Source organism: Micromys minutus (genome assembly GCF_963924665.1).
Source record: "Micromys minutus genome assembly, chromosome: 28".
Taxonomy (NCBI): Eukaryota; Metazoa; Chordata; class Mammalia; order Rodentia; family Muridae; genus Micromys; species Micromys minutus.
In genome coordinates, this window is record NC_137963.1 from 16,763,074 (window position 1) to 16,783,807 (window position 20,734).

Here is a 20,734-nt window from a genome sequence, read left to right on the forward strand (position 1 = left end):
TTTCTCGCTATTTGATCCTGTGTGTATTAAGCAAATATTTGCTGAACATCAGTTTGGCTCTGGCCACTGTGTCAGTGAAAGAGCACGCAAGGACTCTGCCCTCAAGAATCATGTAATCCCCCAAAAGAGACAGATTAGGTGCTCCGAGAGCAAGTGCCTATTGGAGCTGGGAAGGAGTCCCAAAGGAGGTGACTTTTGAGGAGAGCCAAGGACAGTAGCTGTGGTAAAGTAGATGGGTTGAGTGTGGGCTTTGGTGGGATACTTACATGTCAGAAAGATTGGGGAGGGACTTGGGGATGTGCTATGGAACCCCTTGTCTGAAGGGCGGTTCCTTGCATTATCCAGTTAAACCCTTTTCACGTGGAGGTCTTGGATGCAGTCTTGGAGGTGAATAGGTTGCTGGATATTTGTGTGTATGTGACTACCATTATCCTCACTCCTTCGTTTTTATTATGTTCTTGACCTCATTGGGAACAAGTCAGGTATCTTTGACAGAGTGTTAGAATGGAGCTGAAAGTTGATTGTCAAGGAAGTAGGGTGACCTGCATCAGCTGGTCTGGAGTGAGGACCAAGGCTGGGCCTAGCACACCTAGGCGAGGTCAGGAGTTGTGCATTTCCACAACCCTGTCTGTTCACGTTGCAGTGCTTAGCCCTCCAGGCCCAGATTGCAGCCTTCACCCAACGGAATGAACACATGCAGCGACCGGAGAAGAGTAAGGCCCAGGCCCCTGCAGGCGGAGCTGCTGCTGACCCTTCCGAGAAGGTGAGCTGGCATGCAAAGGAGCAGCTAAACCTATACAGCGAGGCAGTGAATGTGCTTATCAAGTGTGCTGCTACATCACTTTCTGGGATACAAACTAACTCTTTAGAATCTAACACTTTGGTAGCAAGCCCTAAGAGACTATTCCTCCGAAGCTTTGACAGACATGCAAAGTGCCCTTAAGTCATAGAGAGGGCTTGGCGGGTAGTGCTGCACCCAGAACCCAGCATCCACTAATCCCTGTGCTCAAGGCCACACAGATTTTGGTGGTACCCATAGTTGAAGTGATATCACATCAGTAAATGAGCATCACTTGATGGAGGAATTTTTATAGCTAGCCCTTCTGTTAAAGATGTTTGTCTCCCTGGTTGGTGGCCCACTGGGAAGAGAGGAGGGAGGCGGGGCTGTGTTCGGGATGTAAAGTGAATAAAAAGAAATTAAGATAAAAAAGTGTTCATTACTGAAAACTGTTTTCTCTGTGGTGGCAGATCTCAATGTGTCCATCCATTCATGAGCATCTGTGTCCCTCCTTAGAGTTCTGACTCAGCAATTCCATGCATCACTTAATGCCTTGAGTTTAGTAGCATGCAGTTTTGATCGTGGCACAGGTCAAGAAGATCATGAACCAGGTGTTCCAGTCACTGAGGGGAGAGTTTGAGTTGGAGGAATCTTACGATGGCAGGACCATTCTGAGGACCGTCATGCATACAATCAAGGTACGTCCACAAAGCCGCCAGTTGGTTCATTGGAATGGGCATTTTGTTTAACTACCTTCTAAGCACTCATACTAAGGGATGGGAACCCCTGACATATGTCCAGATGGGTGTGGCCAGCCTCTTCCCACAGGAGAGATAGTCATGTGAGGTAGGTGGCAGCTGTGCTTCTGAGGACCTGTCAGTGCGTGCTGCCTTCCTGTGCGTGTCAGCTTGTCCTTGGCTTTTGAACAGATGGTGACTCTGCAGCTGTTGAACCATCAGGAGGAAGAGCAGGGAGAGTGCGGCAGTGAGGAGGAGGAGGAAGAGAGGCCTCTGAGACCTTCCCTGGAGCAGCCAGGCCCTGCCACTCCTGTGAAGCCTCCAGCAACCCCAAGTGGGGAGACACAGGAGGCTCCCAAGATGCTGTCAGAACAGGTTGTAGGGGAGACCACCCCACTGCCTCTGCAGGCTCTCCCCATGCCAGAGAACGGTGCACAGACAAGGAAAGGGGAGCCCTCAGAAGCAGAGGTACCCTTACAAAACAAAGACAGTTCTCTCCCACCTGAGCCAGTTGGCATCCCAGCACACAGAGTCCTGGGGCCCCCGACTTCAATCCCACCTAAACCTCCAGGACCTGTAACTATAGACTCTGAGTCTGAGGAGACATTTGCTGCTGGCCAGAGAACAGTGCAGCCCAACAGCCTATTGGGAGAAGAACATGTCAGGGAAGTAGCCGCAGATAGCCTGCTGCAAGAAAACTCCAGGCGATCGCCACTGACTCCAGACCCTGAGAAGGGAGAGCCACCAGCCTTAGAGTCTGAAAGCCCAGGAGAAGAACCTCAGCCTCCTGAGCTCAAACAAGCCGATGATGTCAGTAGCTCTGGTCCCCGTGAGACATTGTTGGACACAGAGTTTGCTTCAGCAACTGCAGGAGCACCCCTCAGACACAGCCGGGACTCTCAGCACTGCAGGTATGCATCTGAGCAGGCAAAAGACGGCTATCTGTGGAAGTGGTTTCTCCTTCCTAGGGCTGACAGGAATGGTGCACTCATTCATTTTCTCATCAGCAGCTCTCTGGCAGGTGGGCACCATGTAGTGTGGTAGGCCAGGCCGGCGTGGTTTATGAGTCTGAGGAACTTGCAGTCTAGTGGGGAAGACAAATTTGTACTCACAGTGAAGTGATGACAAAAAGAAACTGCTAGCACTGAGAATAAGGAGGGAGAATTCTGTTAAAATGGGTGCTAAGGGAATGCAGCTAAGAAAGTAGCATTTAACTGCGATTCAAGGAGGACTAGTCATCCAGACTGACAAGGAAAAGATGGCAGAGGGAGGAGCACACACAGGTGCTCTCGGGATGGGCATGCCGGAAGGAACTAAATGGAGCCAGGAGGGGACAAGTGGAGTCAAGCTGAAGATGGAAAAAAAAAGATATGCAGTATTTCATGTCACCGTTAAAGCTTGATTGTTTTGCAAGTACCATGAAAAGCTGGTAAAAGGGTTTAAGCAGAAGAGGACTGGAGGCCGACTGCTTCGCTCTAGGAACTGCTGACTGTAGACCGTGGAGGGGCTGACACCGGATGTAAATGACGTACAGTGTAATGAGGGGAATGAGGCAGGGTATGAACTATGGAGGGCTAACTCAGTGTAGGTTGTAGAGGGCTAATGGATTGTGGCAGCCATTGCACAGGGCGTGCTCTCTGGAGGAACAGGTGCACAGTGTAAGGAGAAAGATGTTAAATGAGTGGGTCTCACTTCAAGGCCATGACCCTTGAAGTTGGTGGGCACTGTGACCCGGGCAGAAACAGCAACATATTCGTGGTTTGATTTCCCTTCAGTCTCTCCGGGGATGAAGAGGACGAGCTGTTTAAAGGGGCAACTCTGAAAGTTCCGAGGCCCACAGCCCAGCCTGAGGAGGAGGAGGAGGATGAAGATGAGGTGGTAAGGAAATCTCAGGCTCTGCTGAGTCCTCACACAACCACCTGGGGGCTCTTCCCTGCAGGTTCAGAGATGAGAAAAGGAGTCTGTTGGTGGCTCATTTCCTGGACTCTGTGTACAGGACCCTGTGGGAGTAAGCTTGGGGCTCAGAGTGGACAACTCTGTAAACATGGTGGGGATGGCCAGCGGCCACTGTACCCTTAAGAGGGTACTGTAAGCTCTGGGCCCTGGGGAATCATTCCCATTTGGGGTGAGGGAAGGTGGGAAGGACTTTGAAGATCAGCTTGTTGGGTCTCCTTATCCCTAGACAAAGATGGGTCAGAAGGGTCATTCACCTGGCCCACTTCCAGTCTGCTGCCTGTTTGTCCTCTCAACACCCTGGGCAGCAGGTGGCTTCAGTGTTGACAGTGTAGCTTCAGCTTAGGGAGCAGGAGAGCCAGGGACAATAAAGGAAGTTGCTGACAGAACTGGGATTGGAGCCTAGGCTTGCATCTGACACTTGACCATTTTGGCTCTGTAATGGAAATTTCACAGTCAGGAAATGTGTGTAGAGGAGACAAGAGCATTAGACTCAGTCCATCCCAGGACAGAACTCTGAAACCGAATGTGGCACCATTCACCTGGAGTGTGTTCTGCTTTTCCCAGAAGGCAGTGGTGCCTGGAACCTAGCTCAGGAGAATCAGCCCTTTCCTCTTGCCTGCCTTCAGAAGGTGTACCACCTCCTCCTATTAGCCTGCCTTCCTAAGAATTAACTTGGCGTTTGAGAGCACTACTACACATTCTGCATGGAAACTGAAGGGAATACTGTCAGTCCCATCAAGCTAATAATCTGTTTCTCAGAAAACCATGTCCTCATTTAACCTTCCGCTGATATGTCCTATAGAACCGAGGGATAAGGCTCAGGGAGATTAAATAATGTAACTCGGGTCATATGATGAGTAAACACCAAGTGGACCCGTGGCTGGAACAAAACAGAAGCTGTGGCCACCATTTCAAAGTCCTGCATGGGCACTTTTCAAGATTGCTTAGCGTAGCCTGGAGAGAAGTAAGGTCTGCTGATAGATGGACTAGAGTATGGACCCAGTCTTCCCCTGGCCCAGCTCCCTGCTTAGCAGACACTCACAGGGAAGAAAATGCCCCAGAGATTAGTCCAGTGTTACCCTTGTCTGCAGTCGCAAGCCCTGTTGTCGCCCTAGCAAACCAGAAAGCTCAGGAGGAGGAGAGTCTCTCTCCCGCATGGCTCCTGACGTTCGTGAGCATTCTGTTACTGGCACAGACACCTGACACAGGCAGTGCATAGAGACAGGGTGTGCATTTTGGCTCACAGTTTCACAGGCTTTAACTCAAGATGGCTTCACTCCATTGCCGTTAGGCTTGTGGAAAGACGTGTAGAGAAAACGCAGGAGAGAAGGAAGTGAAAGACCGAGGGAGGAGCGTCAGAGCTCCCCTCTCCTCTAAGGGCAATCCCTAATCATCTGAGACCTTACTGGGTTCCATCAAAACAAAGTTCCCACCATCTCTGAACGCTACCAAGCTGAGGACTTGCACCTTTAACACAGTAGCCTTTGTCTGGGTCCTAGCACACTTGAGCCCCTTCATTCCACTCCCGAATTAAAGAGAACATGGGCCCTGCCTTTGCAGACTTAAAAAAAAAAAAATCTCTTGGGATACTTCACTTGAGTTTGCCTCTACATACACATCTTTATGAGTCTGACTGGCCACCTCAGGTGACAGCTGGCTTTCAGATATGACTGCCATCTTCCCTTGTTCTCTGGTCCCAGGCTGCTTTGCTTCTGTTTCTTTCTGTGATCCCATCTTTCCTCAATGACCCTTCCTTTTCACACGAAATGTGTAAGTTGGCCTATCTCTCTGTCCAGTCAGTACACTTGTTTCACAAATAAACTACAAATCAGCCAAGTAAACTTGGTCTTTTGTCTCTGTGCCTGCCTGTTCTACCTTCATCTGAATGCCTCAGTTCTCAGACCATAAAACCTGTCCTTCCAGTTCATCTCCTTTCCAGACAGAGGCAGAGCAGACACTTCCCTCCTAGGCAGGACGTCACCTGGGCAGGGATGAGTGAGGACTGACCTCTCTTTCCTGTTTTGTCAGAGCATGAAGGGACGCCCGCCCCCAACCCCTCTTTTTGGAGATGATGATGATGACGATGACATTGGCTGGCTGGGGTGAAGACCTAGGAAGCAGACATGCAGGCTTCTCTCCCAGCCCTTCCCTAAGCATGGTTTTGCACAGCTGGCCTCAGGTCTAGGTGAGCCTCAGGGTGAGGTCCTGGCGAACATTCTGAGGACAGTGGTTCAGGTGTAAGTTAGCTGACATCTGAGCCCCGCCTGAGCTGGTGAAGAGGATCATGAGGCTGTCTGCAGAACTGGTGTCGCAACAGCCCCCAGTGAGTGGCTCCACCATGGAGGAAGGGCTGGGAGGGTCACCTGCAGCCAGTCACAAGCATTCTGCCATCTCTCCCGAGCTTTTTCTTATCATTCATTCTCAAGTTGACCTGGAAGTCCTCCTGCCCTCCCAGGGCTCGTGAGAGCTGCTTCGACAGGGCCGGTACCCTCAGGAGGGTCCTCCTCAGAGAACCAAGAGATCGATCATGCTGGCCGAGCCTGGGGCTCTGGGACATGTATCTTCTATCTCTGCCTTAAATCTTATAAAAGAGGTCAGTGGGTATTTGGAACTAACAAGACTAAAATAAATATCTGTAATAAAACTTGGCTTGGGCTCTTGAGGAGAGACTGAGTCCGGTTTCCAGGGCTGTCATGTTCCTCCTTGGGATCCTAAGGGTGGGAGTCGTAACTGGGTCATGTAATGTGCACAAATGCACTGGGATATATTTCCGTTGGCACCTGTCCTTGAATTTGAAGCCTTGCAAAGAGTCACATGGCTGAAGTTCCAGCTCACCACAGCTGCCTAAGCGTGGGGACGGTAGTTATCTGAGGCCACTCCAGTCCTGTACTGATTTCTACGGGCTGTACCACGGGCTAAGGAGCCATGCAGGGCAGGGAGGGGATTCCTCATATTCGCTGCTTATGACGTCCCTTGGGGGTCGACACTATTACAAAAAAGCAGGGAGAAAACACTTGTGGCCTCTTACTTATTCTAGAAGCTTCCAAAGACCATTCAGCCCGTCTTAAAAAAAGAATACTTTAAACAAAAATGATCCATGATTTTAGATATTTGTAAAATTGTATCCTGAATTCCACCTGCATCTGGCCATTACCCTTGCAGGCTTTGTGCCTGTCTCCTATATTTAGGCCTAGGAGTCAGTGAGAAAGACTATAGCAAACAGTTATCTAAACAACTTCCTTTGACCACCATGCCTAAGTTTTCTCCTCTATAAAATGTGGATATCAGTGTCTTCTGCAGATGGCAGTGAGGCAGTCTGTATATAGCACCACTCACTCCAAAACACAGTTATCCCCAGCTTTTAAAAGATTACTTTTTATTTGATATGTATGTGTGCTTGTCCTGCACGCATGTCTATGGAAACCAAACCCAGGGCCTCGAAAAAGGCAACAAATGCTGTCCTGCCCCGTTACCCCAATTGTCCAGAGAAGAGAATGGGCTTAGAGGAGCAAAGTAACCTGCCCACAGCTATATAGTTAGCAAGCAGGACAAGAGTTCTGGTCCTGCCCAGCTGATCAAGAGCTGAGCTCTTGTCCACCATCCTTGGCTGTCACTGGCAAGAGGGGAGGAGCCAATCTTGCTTGCTAGGAATAGTGGTCCTGGGACTGTGCATCTCAGCAGTAGAGCACTTGCCTAGCATGCACAAGCCCTAGATTTGATTATAAAACTAAAGAAAAAAAAAGAAAGAAAAATTAGACTCCTGGCCCCAGCTCCCAATCTGAGAGAATTCCCAGCCATTTTGGAAAGAGTGAGCCCAGATCTGTACACCACAGGCACTGCGACCTCTGCCCCTCTTCAGCGTTGATGAGGGACACTGTGTGTCACTCTTCTGATCATCCTCAGCTGGCTGTCCCATGCCCCAGCTTCCTCATTTCTGTGGTAAAGGAGAGGGTTCCTGTGTGGTAGTGAGGATGGAATGAGTTAGTAACTGCATAAAATGCTGCGATTGTCCAATTAGCCAGCACCTATGCAGATACTCGTTTCTTAAAGAAAATTAAACAGGAAAGCCTTTTGTGACTTGTCTCTGAAGAATATTAAAATGAGGGCATACGTTACCAAGTGTTACTATACATTTATTCTGTAGACCATAGACAAAAAAAAATGTTATTAAGGCCCCCTACTCCAGAAAAGTCTCAAACATCATGACCATAATAAAACGGTATAAAGTTGAGGAGCCTGCCAGTCACTCATGAAAACCTCCGATCCAGCAGTGCCCTGGGACAGATGCTGGTCAGCACAGGCTGTCACAACTCTGATAGAGTGGGCAGCTATGTGTGTCCACTGACAGGTACCCTCTTTCACACTTCCTGTGACTCTTGCTTCTTACTGCAAATGAAGATGACTATGGTTTTGCTTCTGCCCCAGGAAGGGAAGGTGCTGACTGTTATGCCACCAGGGTGTTTATGGTCTACATGACAGTTAATCTTTTTACAGCAGGCATTCATTCCAATCAACAACTTGTTACATGAACCTAAAATGATTCATGTTGGCGCTCTGGGGTGTCAACCTACAGGCACATTTCCAGCCTTAGTTTCTCTGCACACAGAGATGTCTTTATCACATGCAATCTTAGTCCTTGGTCTCACAGAAGGTCCCCCCAGCTCCTGCATTGGTAAGAGAAGCTCCTGTTGGAAAGAGAAGAAACAGACCAACAAACATAGACTGTTCAAAAATAGAAATTTATTAAAGTATATTTGTTTTGAATTCCCAAAGCTTCTTAAAACCGTCTTTTCGTTGAGCCCATGAGGTACTTGAACATAGACATTATATATTATGTAGCAGTGATTGTTGTGTGTGTGTGTGTGTGTGTGTGTGTGTGTGTGTGTGTGTGTGTGTGTTTCACTGTGTATCTCAGGCTGGCCTGGAACTCTCTCTGAGGCTATAAGCTGGCCTCAGAGTTACAATCTCCTGCCTCAGCCTCTCAGATACTGGAGATTACAGGTATATACCCCATTCCTGTCCCTTTTCTCTATAAAGTGAGAAGGCTCAAATATCTGGCGTCCACTTAACATGACCTACTTTGGTTTGACTATTGCACCCTCAGTCAGTGCCCAGCCCCCAGCACACCCCTGCTGAGTCAGTACTAAAGTGACTGACTCATTTCCTACCAGATCACTAGGAGTTAGCAGTAAGTGAGAATAAGGGGTGGTCAGCTCTATTCCCAAATGCTGTTCTCTGTGGTGCATACAAGAGGCTCAGGCACAGCCCTGACCATTACTAACCTGCTGCAGGCAGTGCTGTCAGACAGGAAGAGCTCATCTGCACAGAAGACAAGTCTACAGCCTCAGTGACAGTCCTGGCTCTCTGCCTTTAATCAGCGTCAGTCTTCCCTCAAAAAAAGAAGACAAGTCTCAGCAGACACTGCCATCTGCATACGATGAGTTCACTAGAAACTGCTTTGTATGAATGTGCAAAGGTGCCAACCATGAGTTGAAAATGGAAAGCTTGTTTTGTCAGTGGCAATCCTCATGTGTTCCGAGGCAAAAAGGTGAGAACAAGGAGCTGTCATGGTCCACCCCCAAAGACTGGAGATGACCCTGACATTAAGGCACAAAGCAGAAGAGGGTATCCAGGTCTCATGGCCTTTATCACTGAAGGTCTTTGGAAAACTTTAATTTGCAGTCAGAGATCTGTGTCACAGGCTGGCACCCTACCTCCAGCTTCTGGTCTCTCCATGTTCCCTTTGGTCACAGCTACTTGCTTAAGGTACCACAAGAGGCCTGAGCCATATATAGGCTGGGGAGGGAGGTAGCTTCAACTGCTTCTAAGCTCCAGGGACCATTTGCTGGCTTCATCTCAAAGTCACCAGGAACTGGGAAGGAGGTGAGCAACGCCATCATAAGGAAAAGCAGCTGGAAGTACAATGCCTGGAACAGAGGCTCCAACTCTCTCCAGCCCTGAGCACAGCACGTTTCTGGCCCACTAAGTCATGTTGAGAAGTGGGTAGGCTAGGTAGTAACCCACGGCCGAGCCCAGGACCACACCGAGGAAAATCCAGCTGTTGTAGGACATGACAGCCAGCATCACAAAGTAGCCAATTACCACCTGAATGACATGGACTAGGGACTGGCCAAAGTAACACAAAAACCACCTAGACATAAAAGAGAAACAAATTAGATAAATAGGAATGAGCAGATGTGTTTTACTAGGAAGAGAAGGCCCAAGTCACAGCAGACCATCTAGCAGAGACTTCTCTCCAAAGAGACATCCCCACCACATTCAGCTCTAAGCTTCTATCCTAGGCAAATGGGGAAACCATTATGGCTTACGTAGTCAATTTTATCTGATAAAGGAGAAGAGGAAATCAACGGGAAGGTAGTGTCTCTCCCCTGAATTGAATGTGGGAGGTGGGGTAGCAATTAAAAAAGAACAGAGGCTTTGATGCCTGAAGTCTGGCTTGTCACAAGTCTCTGGACCTTTCTGAGTGCTGTTTTTTTGTTTGGTTGTTCTGTTTTGTTTTTAACAGCAAAACACTGAAAGAGCTCCCTCACAGGGTGCTTATGAGGGCTTGAGGCATCCAGGTAAGGTTGCTGGCAATGTAGCAGGCAGGCTTGTTTAGCATACATGAGGCTGCAGAGAGGGCAGACTGGGTCTGTAAATGGTTGCCTGGTCAGAGTGGGACCAGAGCACAAGAGAGGATGCCTCCCTCTCCCATCAGCTGGGATAGCAGGCTGATGACAATTCTTGCTTTAAGCACACCTGCAGATCTGCTAGGTTTGAGAGCCTGGCAAGACCTATGGGAAGGCCAGGTGCCCAAGCTTGCTCTTTGACAGAGGCCTTCAACACAGGTTTAAAGTTCTCTGCAGAAATCCCTAGGATCCTCCCGGAGGCCAGATAGCTATGGCCCAGACATAGACCCAGGATCTAGTTCATCTTACTAAATACTTCCTGGAGCCCATATTATCTTCCTGTGCACAGGGCTAACGTTCTCTGGGTGAACCCAACCACCTCTCATGCCCATCCTTCCACCTAAAATTTATACCTGAGGCGGGTCCTATCGTCTGAAGTTGATCTGGAGCCTGTAGAATCCTGGTCTGGTCCCAAGATAAGCTGCTGGCTGGTAGCAGTCGGCAGGCTCTCCAGGGTCTTGTGGAGCAACTTGGCTTTGCCAACCTTGATGCCCTCATACAATACAGCCAGGAGCAAGACTACCAGCACTGAGAGAGCCATGCCTGTGAAGAGGCCAAGTTGAAAAGTCTGTTTGGTGTGTCACATCCTGTATGGTGACCACACATGACAGTGTGCCACATTTCAAAAAAGCCAGGAAAGGGTTTTTACATGCTCTCATCATGAACAAATGATACAAGTCTGAAGAGACAGATGGGCTAGCCCCGACTCGAATGCACACAACCTGTACATGTTCCGAAACATCACCAAGCACCATTGATGATGGACAGACTTTTGCTAATTCAAAATAGATTAGCTGGTCAGGTGTGGTGGCGTGTGCATTTAATACCAGCACTTGAGAGGCAGAGGTATGTAGATTTTTGAGGAGGAGGAGAGAGAAGAAGAAGGAAGGAAGAAGAAAGAGGAAGAAGGGAACGAGGAGGAGGAGGAGAAGCAGCAGCAGCCACTGCCAAGCATGGGCACACACTTGTATTCCCAGCACTGGGGGAGCAAATACAGCCAGATTCACAGGCTTGCTAGCCCAACCTAGCTTACAGAGGCAAGCCAGTTAGAAACCATGTCTCAAAAACAACAAAGATGTCATGTGATTAAATGATAGCCAAAGTTGTCCTCTGACACGTACACATGAGCAAATCCACTGCCACACATAAGTACACATGCACATTTGTAAATATAAAGAAGCAAGCTCGATGTCGGACACAGCATGTGTGTAATTCCAGGCACTCTGATAACTGAGGCAGATGAAGTGCAAGTTCAGGGCTGCCCTGGACTACAGAGTGGGTTCTAGGCCATTCTAAACAACTTAGTGAGACTGTATCTCAACATGTATAAAGGTCTGGCAACAGAGGGCTTGCCCAACACAAGTGAGGACCAAGGTTTGGTCTGCAGTGCCTGAAACAAGAGAGCCAACCTGTAGAGCTGGGCAGGCAAACACTGCTTCCCCGACACTTCCCAAGGGCCTGGTCTAGGAGAGTCCCTTCCGTTCCTGAGTCTCCAGCCACTTGTCTCTTCTTCCTCATCTTCATTAGGCTCAGACCTTCATCATCTTAAAGGTTCATCCCCCGTATGTCCTACCCACACCCTCCTTCCATCATGGGATGGGAGCCACGTTCCTTCCCTTTTAGCCCAGAAGAGTAGAAGGTTAGGACAATGCTATATAACTTCCAGATGTAAGGTTTGCTTTTGTGTGAGTGTACGTGAATATGTGTATTTGTTCATGCGTGCATGCTGCAGGACATTTGGTCACACTGTGAACCCCAAGATTGCATTATTTACTGAAAAGACCTGTCTCTAGTTCTGGTATGGCTCAGATCTAGCGCACACCTTTAATCCAAGAGCTTTCTGCTTTTTGTAAACAGGATTAAATGAAGTCAACCATAGGTCAGTGGTGGAGCAAGTGACCAGTTAACAGGGAGTGAGCACAGGAAAAAGCATGGAGAGAGAGAGTCAGGAGGATGGATAGAAGGGAAGTATAAGGGAGGGACATCAGTTTACGGAGTTTTTTAGAGGGCTTTGGGGACTTTCCTTTTGGGATGATGGTTATGGAGGAAGGTCAGCTGGATGCTTCCTCTGCCTCTCTGAGCGAGCAGGCTTTCACCCCAGCATGTGGCTCCCAAGTTTTCATTGGCAAAATTGAACTATTGAAATTTTGTTAAAACCGTGTGTAGAGGCCGGGGTCAACACTAGGTGTCCGCTTCTACTGCTCTTGACCTTGTTTTTGATACTGAGTCTCTCACTGAAGCTAAAGATAAGATCTCTAGAAGCCCCAGGAATCTTCCTGCCTCTAACTCTTCAATGCTAGGATTACAGGCTGCCATGCCCACCTTTTATATGGGCCCTGGAATCAGCTATCCATGCTTTCTCAGCAAGCTCTTTACCAACTGAGCCGTCTCCCCTGCCCCCTAGTCATGCATTTCACCTGTGTTCTCTTGGGATACCTGCCCTTAGAAGCTAGCCATTCGTCATGAGGAAGCCTAGGCTATGGAGGGTGCCACTGTGAGACTCGGACAAGACACCCAGCTGAGGCTGTAGCTCACAACCAGTACAAGGCATGAAACACTCAGGAAGACTGTATCCAGATGCTGTCTGGCCCCACTGCACGAGGCCCTGACTTAGCAACCCACAGACTCTTGGGGAGATTCTAACGAGTGCTCTACCCCACTGCTTAGTCTGCAGGGGTAGCTGGACAATAGCCATCCACTGAAGGGAAGGGACCATCTGCCATGACAGGCATCTGGCCGATTTCTAGCCTGCTTTTGAATGATAAATGCAAACATCTAGCTCACCGTGCCTTGCTTGTCCACAGAAAATAAAGGGAACCCAGGTTCTCCATTGCCTTGGCACGATGGGACTGTAAACTATAAGTCTGACCATCCCAAGTCTTACCTGTAGGGCTATGGACTCTCCAGAAATCAAAGAGAAGCACTGCCTCATCTGAGAAGATAAAGTGCATCTGAAAGAGATGAGGAGATCCATCACAAGATGCTTGGGCACAGAGGTCCCGCTTCCGAACGTTTTCCAGCAGAGACCTCCTGGGGCTACAGGGCTCACAGACTTCCATTAGAGGCCATATGGAAGAAGAGGGGCTTGCTCACGCATGCCAATAACACCTGTGACTGAGCCCTGAAGATGTGGAGCACCTATTCTCAAAATGCCAACCAGACTCCAGATGACACAGTATCCTTGGGTCACAAGAAGATATTCCCTCTGGTCCTCAAAACTCAATAGGAAGCCCTAGGCCAAGCTTTAAACACTGGCTTGGCCCTTTTTCTCAGTTCTGGAACACATTCCCAGAGTGAGCAGGGGGTCCTCTTTGACCTTGTGAACCTGGACAGATGTGTCAGAGTTTGTCTTGCAGGGCGAAGGGGAGATGTCTCCTATCTGTACACCACACATCCACTCATTCACTAGACTCTTTGCCCACCCCAGTCTATAGCCAGCATCGAGAGGGTGGGAAAGAGGGTGAAGTACTTGCCTCAAACATGTGAGGCCCTAGCTCACATATGTGAACCCCTAGTACCATTAAAAAATAATAATAGCAGTACCATTAAAATAATAATAATAATAATAGTACCATTAAAATAATAATAATAATAATACTAGCACCATTAAAATAATAATAATACCATTAAATAATAATAATAACAACAACAGCAATAATAATGGAACACACTGATTCAGTCCAACTCCCATTCCGTCAACCCTGTCTCATCTTTGGAAGGAAAAGGGGGCCCAAGAACGAATGGGATTTGCCCTGGGTGGGCTTCATAAAAGACCCTGTAGCTCTCAGTGAGTGTTTCAGGGGAGAGGTCCGGCGAGAGAGGATGGGCTCTCAGAAAGGCTTTGTCTGGAAACTGCCATTGAGCATCCTGGCCACCTGGGAGAGACACAGACTTGTTTGTAGGTGACAGCCACATGCTACAGATCATACACATCCACCTTTTCCTTCTGGGGATTTAGGATCAAAGAGATAATAAAGAACCTGAGGATGAAGGGGGGAGCTCACAACTCTGGTCCAGCACTGGGAAGGCCGAGGCAGCTGCTCTACTGTGAATTCAAGGTCACGTGGTTCCATAATGAGCTCCAGGATGTGGAGGTGTAAGAATGGCTCCTATAGGTTTATATATGTGAATGTTTAGTCATCATGGAGTGGCATGACTTGAGAAGGATTAGGAAGTGTGGCCTGTTTGGAGTAGGTGTGGCCTTGTTGGAGGAAGTGTGTCAGTGGGCTTTGAGGTTTCAAAAGTCCACACCAGGTCCAGTGTGTGTGTGTGTTATATATGCATTATATATATTTGTGTGTGTGTTATATATATGTGTGTGTGTTTTATATATATATATGTGTGTGTGTTATATGTGTTTTATATATATGTGCATGTGTGTGTTATATATATGTGTGTGTGTTATATGTATGTATTATATATATGTGTATGTGTCTGTGTTTTATGTGTGTGTGTTATATGTATGTGTTATATATATGTGTATGTGTCTGTGTTATATATATATATATGTATGTGTGTTATATGTATGTGTTATATATATGTGTATGTGTCTGTGTTTTATATATGTGTGTGTGTTATATGTATGTGTTATATATATGTGTATGTGTCTGTGTTTTATATATGTGTGTTATATGTATGTGTTATATATATGTGTATGTGTCTGTGTTTTATATATGTGTGTTATATGTATGTGTTATATATATGTGTATGTGTCTGTGTTTTATATATATGTGTGTGTTATATGTATGCATTATATATATTTGTATGTGTGTGTTTTATATATATATATGTGTGTGTTATATATATATGTGTGTGTGTTATATGTGTTTTATATATATGTGCATGTGTGTGTTATATATATATGTGTGTGTGTTATATATATGTATTATATATATGTGTATGTGTCTGTGTTTTATGTGTGTGTGTTATATGTATGTGTTATATATATGTGTATGTGTCTGTGTTATATATATATATATGTATGTGTGTTATATGTATGTGTTATATATATGTGTATGTGTCTGTGTTTTATATGTGTGTGTGTGTTATATGTATGTGTTATATATATGTGTATGTGTTATATATATATATGTGTGTGTTATGTATGCATTATATATATTTGTATATGTGTTTTATATATATATGTGTGTGTGTTATATGTGTTTTATATATATGTGTATGTGTCTGTGTTATATATATATACGTGTGTGTTATATGTATGCATTATATATATTTGTATGTGTGTGTTATATATATATATGTGTGTGTTATATGTATGTGTTATATATATGTGAATGTGTCTGTTTTATATATATGTATGTGTGTTATATGTATGTGTTATATATATGTGTATGTGTCTGTGTTTTATATATATATGTATGTGTGTTATATGTATGTGTTATATATATGTGTATGTGTCTGTGTTTTATATATATATGTGTGTGTTATATGTATGTTATATATATGTGTATGTGTCTGTGTTTTATATATATATATGTGTGTGTGTGTGTGTGTGTGTGTGTCTGTGGATCAGGATGTAGCTCTCAGTACTGCTCTGGTGCCAAGCTCCCTGCCTTGACGATGATGGACTAACTCTGAAACCCTAAGTTCTGAATTACGTGCTTCCTTCTGTAAGGTTTGCCTTGGACATTGCTGTCTCTTCACAGCAATAGTTGAGTGACTGAGACACAGGCCAACCTAGAGTAAGGTGAGTTACCCTCTCAAAACCACAGAAGGATCGTAGAGCAAACCAGATCTGTCAATCAAGCGCTCTCTGGAAGCTTCGAGAAAAAGTGCAGCCGTTCATGGGAGGCGACAGTCAGTGGGCATTCTTCCCACACCTGTCAAAGCTAAAGGAATATTTCTCAAATTCCATGAGAACCACGGGCGCTTGAGACACTCTCTGAGAGTGTTTGTAATCAAGTAAATCTGGGAGTGGCTGGAACTGGGCAAAATAAAGTTTAACAGCTCTTTCCTGCTAGAAGGCACACCTAGAGCCTGCTTTCCACCTAACTTGGGAGAGAGTTAACCTTTTATCTGTGGGCATGCTGTTCAGCAGGGGCTTTGCCCAACAGACTGGCTTCAGAGTCTGTGCTCTCAACCCAACCTCTAAGAAAGCCCGAGGCTACACTGAAGTGGTGGCATGAGGAATAGAACCTTCAAACCCGATCTTCAATTGCCATAAGAAGTAAATAGACACTAATTTGTAGAGGAAACCCATGGGCATGCTTATTTGTTTTTAAAGACACCTATATCCGGGCTGGAAAGGTGGCTCAGTGGTTAAGCTCTTCCAGAGGTCCTGAGTTCAATTCCTAGCAGCCACATGGTGGCTCACAACCATCTGTAATGGGATCCGATGCCCTCTTCTGGTGTGAAGACAGCTACAGTGCACTCACATACATGAAATATATACATTAATTTAAAAAGATACCTATATCCCTATCTATCTATCTATCTATCTATCTATCTATCTATCTATCTATCTATCCATCTAGAGAGAGAGAGAGAGAGAGAGAGAGAGGGAGAGAGAGAGAGAGAGACGGCATTTTACTATGTATTGGAACATGCTGTGTAGACCAGATCCAGTTGCTTCTGCCTCCCAAGTGCTGTGATTAAAGGCATGCACCACCATAACTGGCAAAAATATTATTTTTATTTTAATTGTGTGTATAAGTGTGTGTCTGTGTGTGTTCTGTTTGTGAGTGCAGTGCCCACTGAGGCCAGAAGAGGATGACACATCTTTCTGGAGCCAGAGTTACAGCCAGTTGTGAGCTTCCCAGGGGTGACAGATGTTCTGGGAATCAAGAGCAGTGCACAGTCTTAACTGCTGAGCCATTTAGCTGGTCCATTTTGCTGTGTTTTAGCCAAGTTCTTGTATAGCCCAGGACAGCCTTAACTTGAGAATGATTCTGAACTTCTGACCCTCCTAATTCCACCCTCTGAGCGCTGTGGTCAGAAGAATGCACCACACTTAGCTTCTGTGGCACTGGGTGATCAAATCTATGGCTTTGTGTGTCCGGGTCCCTGAATGTTAGTTTTAATCTTTCCAAAAGATATGAAAACAGAAGAGACATGGCCATGTTGGGAGAAGGGAAGGGAAGAAGCCGAGAGAGGAGAAACCCACAGGTGGGAAGATCCCCATATGAGCACCATGGTGATGCTTGGGGCATTCAGAGGATAAAGAAATGAGGCAAACAGAACCATGGTATCGGAGGACAGGGAAGAAAAGCCAGTGGTGGAAGCTACAGCTAAGAAACAGGATGCAAAGCAAGAGGAAAGAGCCTGGGAAGAAAGATGCCGGAGAGGAACAGCCTGGTTCCACATGCACAGAGGGAATTACAGGTGAGCCACTGAGTGCAGACTGTCACCAAGCCCCACACTGCCCAAGTGGCTTAGCGTTCCCTTAAGACTCCAGGGCTTTACTAAAAATACTTGTGCCTGCTTAGACCTGCCAATCAGAACGCAGGAGAAGAGCTACATGATCTTAAGATGACCCCTTTGAGGAAAGGGTTCTTGATGGTACGGTTTGAACAGAAGAGCAAAACCAAGTGGACGGAACACAGGTAGATTCTGAAACTGTACATCCTGTATCTGCCTTCCTCTACTGATAGGAAGGAAGAGCCACACAGCAAGCTCCTACCGGACCTCAGTCTCCCCATCTGTAAAATGGGGACTGAACCCCAGGAAGATGTTCCCTTGGTCTGGCTTTACTTTCTCAGATCCCTGTGAACTTGATGCGGAGAGGCTCCCGCTGTGAACCTCACTCCTACACTGAAACACAGTCGAGGACGAGAGAAGACAAAAAATGACTGTCTCTATTTGTGAGTGGAGAGGAATGTCTCCTCCATGCGTGTTCCAGATCTTTAGAGATCTGACTGAACTGCACCGCCACACAGCCCTCTGTCTTCTGAGGCCCTGCATAGGCTTGCAACCATGTTTGGCTCCCATTGGGTATGTCTCTCAACCCAACATCTCTGCTATTGCCAGATACTTAACAGAGCCTGTTACAGGCCCATGCACTCAGAGTCACAGAACTTTCTAGCTAGCATTCGAGCTTCAAATTGTAGCATGTTTGCTAAGCACTCTGGGTATTTCTGGGGCAAGTGTCTATAGAGGTATGCCTGAAGAAATGGTCTGAATCACCATGTCCCCTGTCTACTAGCAGGTACCGGCCCTGTAAATTATGTAACAGCCTCGATATGGAGATTTAAGTAAGTAGCCACTTCAGAATCATGTTGAATAGTGAGTACTTTATCTTCCTAATATGAAAGCGGCACTTGGCAAACAGAAATAGCTAACATAGGACCGAGTAGGAAAATCATTTTGAGCTCTATTCATCCTGAGGCATCTCGTTAGAATTCCAAATGAATCGCTAACGGCCCAGGGAAATGCTCACAAAATAATTCGGTGAAACGAACAATCAGGCACAACTCCATGTGTATACACAGGTGCCTCCATGACCCTACAGGTGAGACCCCGGCACCTCTGCCAGGTGACAGCTGTGCCCAGCGCTCCCTCACCAGTCTGGCTGGTAAAGCAGCTGGCATGAGTGGAATGTCTCCCGTAGCCCGATTGGCCACTGGGAGTTTCCACAACTCGTTTTATTCTATCATCCTTGGGTCCAGGCCAAACACCTCAGGAGAAAAACAGAACTATACAAAAACAAAAACAACACAAAAGCCAACACCCTTCCCATCCACAGGAAGACCTAGATACTTCTCTCAACCCGGCTCTCTTTTTCTTATGCTAGGAATGTGCAGACTGAGACCAATGAGAGAAGGCTGGGAGCATCTGAACTGCTTAGCAGGGGAGCTGGAGCCGGGTGGGGACAGGAGGGGACAGGAGCAGACAGGAGACAAAGCCACCTGTGGGAGGAGAGGACAGTTGGGAAGCAGGAGCAGGCTGGCTGGGAAGGCTGCAGGGTCTCCTCAACTCGGAGCACCCGTAAGGAACGATTCCATTTCTTACCAAGTTCAAAACTCCTAGCCACCCCCTGCCCTCCCTCACCTCTGTATTTTGGCTAAAGAGAAGGATTTGAAATCGGCACACCCAGAATCAGGGAAAGGAACAGCAGTGTTCAGCTGGCAGCCCTGTGGCAAGGGCAGAACCCCATGAGTCCCCGCTGGGGATAAATCTGCCTCTCTGGCAGTTTATCGGGGCTTTATGCAGGGCGGCACCTCACAGAGGAGGGACCGTGGCCAAGGAGAGAACAATTCACAGGACTTGGCTTCTTCTCTTTCATTTGTGGTTAAATTTAAAGTGCCTTCGTTTTTAACCAGACGCCAGAAAAGGATGAAGGCCTGTGTGGTGCTGTTGACTGGGGACTTTGTGGAACTGGGGACTCTGGGGACCAGTGGGGAACTGCAGGTGGGAGGTCTCCCCACCAAACAGCCACGGTAGGCTCCGGGTCGTACATCCAGACACCCTTTGTGAGAGGTCGACACTGAGATGATTTCTTCAGAGAGCGGAATATTGCAAGCTGTCACTCTCTGTCCAAGAGGAACCTCACCAGGAGGCGAGGTTCTGTTGAAAACCCTACTTTCAGATTCTGAGGGTGGGAAGGACAGGGAGGGGGGAAGTAACTGGGTCCAAGTTAAAGAAACAGTCCCAGGAACCTGCCCGGGACAGGCCGAGCCGGGGGTGTGTACTCAGGGGCTGAACCCCGCCGGGCTCCCTTAGAGAAAACCTTTCCGGAGTACCCCAAAGCTGGCGAGAGCCCGGGAAGGGACGGGGGACAGCTGTCTTCACTCTCCGCACCCACCAGCAGCGTCCCAGCTGCGGCTGGCCTGGTGGTAGTGACCGACTCCTACCTAGCAGCGAGGGACAAACAAACTTCCCGAGCCACAGCTAGCTCTCCCCGACAAGCTCCCCAGCCCTACTCCTGCCGTGACAGCGTCGCTGACACATCCCCCTCTCCGCCCCGGGGTCGGGGGGCTGCGGAGATCTCCGGGGTACCGCCCAGTCCGCCCACCTTCGTCCCCTCCGCCGCGCAGCGCACACTCACCGGCATGGTGAGCACACTAGACGGCCGCCCGGGTGGCTTCAGTCCGCTCACCGCTCGGCACACAGCTCGGGACTCTAGTCCGGACTCGACTCGGATTGCAGCTGCTACCGCGCCCTGGCCACGCGGGTCACGTGGCCCCGGTGAAGTGGCGCGCGGGCGCCTGGGAGTTGTGGTCCTCACTGGCGCACCACTCCACTCCACGGCCCAGGCCACGCCCACCGTGGGGGACCCACGCGCACAACCCCGGGGTGCAGGCTGCTCTGACCAACATCCCCAGCGGGGCCCCCGACAACCTGCAATTGACCTCGCCTTGGCAATTAGTATGAAAATGTTTATTACTTTTTCTTTTTGATCCGACACCTAGGGAAGCTTAACACACTTGTTGAGTGCAAAATTAAAAGGTTCACCCCGGGAACACAATAACAACCGATTAGGGTTGCATTAAATCAACTTCGCCCCAGACGGTCCCTGTTGCCACTTTATCTTCTCCGATCTGATAAGCAGACAGCAGTGTACAGTTGTAATTTTCTTTCTGTGTACATGTGCACTATGATTATGTTTCTATATTGAA

General features: G+C 47.7%; 2 protein-coding genes across 3 annotated transcripts in view; one reads left to right on the top strand and one right to left on the bottom strand.

Annotated features, from left to right (window-relative positions):
• The window catches only part of FKBP15 (FKBP prolyl isomerase family member 15), a 56,739-nt gene extending 50,625 nt beyond the window's left edge, over positions 1-6,114 (top strand). For both annotated transcript variants that reach the window (XM_080939983.1, XM_080939984.1), the window contains exons 24-28: positions 644-763; positions 1,369-1,476; positions 1,708-2,426; positions 3,291-3,393; positions 5,500-6,114. In XM_080939983.1, coding sequence (XP_080796109.1) covers positions 644-763; positions 1,369-1,476; positions 1,708-2,426; positions 3,291-3,393; positions 5,500-5,577 — 1,128 coding nt within the window. In that variant the 3' untranslated portion in view covers positions 5,578-6,114. The remainder of the gene's footprint in view (positions 1-643; positions 764-1,368; positions 1,477-1,707; positions 2,427-3,290; positions 3,394-5,499) is intronic.
• Positions 6,115-8,189: 2,075 nt separating this feature from the next.
• SLC31A2 (solute carrier family 31 member 2) lies at positions 8,190-20,282 on the bottom strand. The gene is made up of 4 exons (XM_080940210.1): positions 20,164-20,282; positions 13,045-13,111; positions 10,514-10,703; positions 8,190-9,622 (listed from the first exon to the last, which is right to left on the bottom strand). Exons 1-4 carry the CDS (start codon positions 20,167-20,169, stop codon positions 9,454-9,456), a joined length of 432 nt encoding a protein of 143 aa, XP_080796336.1. The 5' UTR covers positions 20,170-20,282; the 3' UTR covers positions 8,190-9,453.
• Between the last annotated feature and the right edge of the window lie 452 nt (positions 20,283-20,734).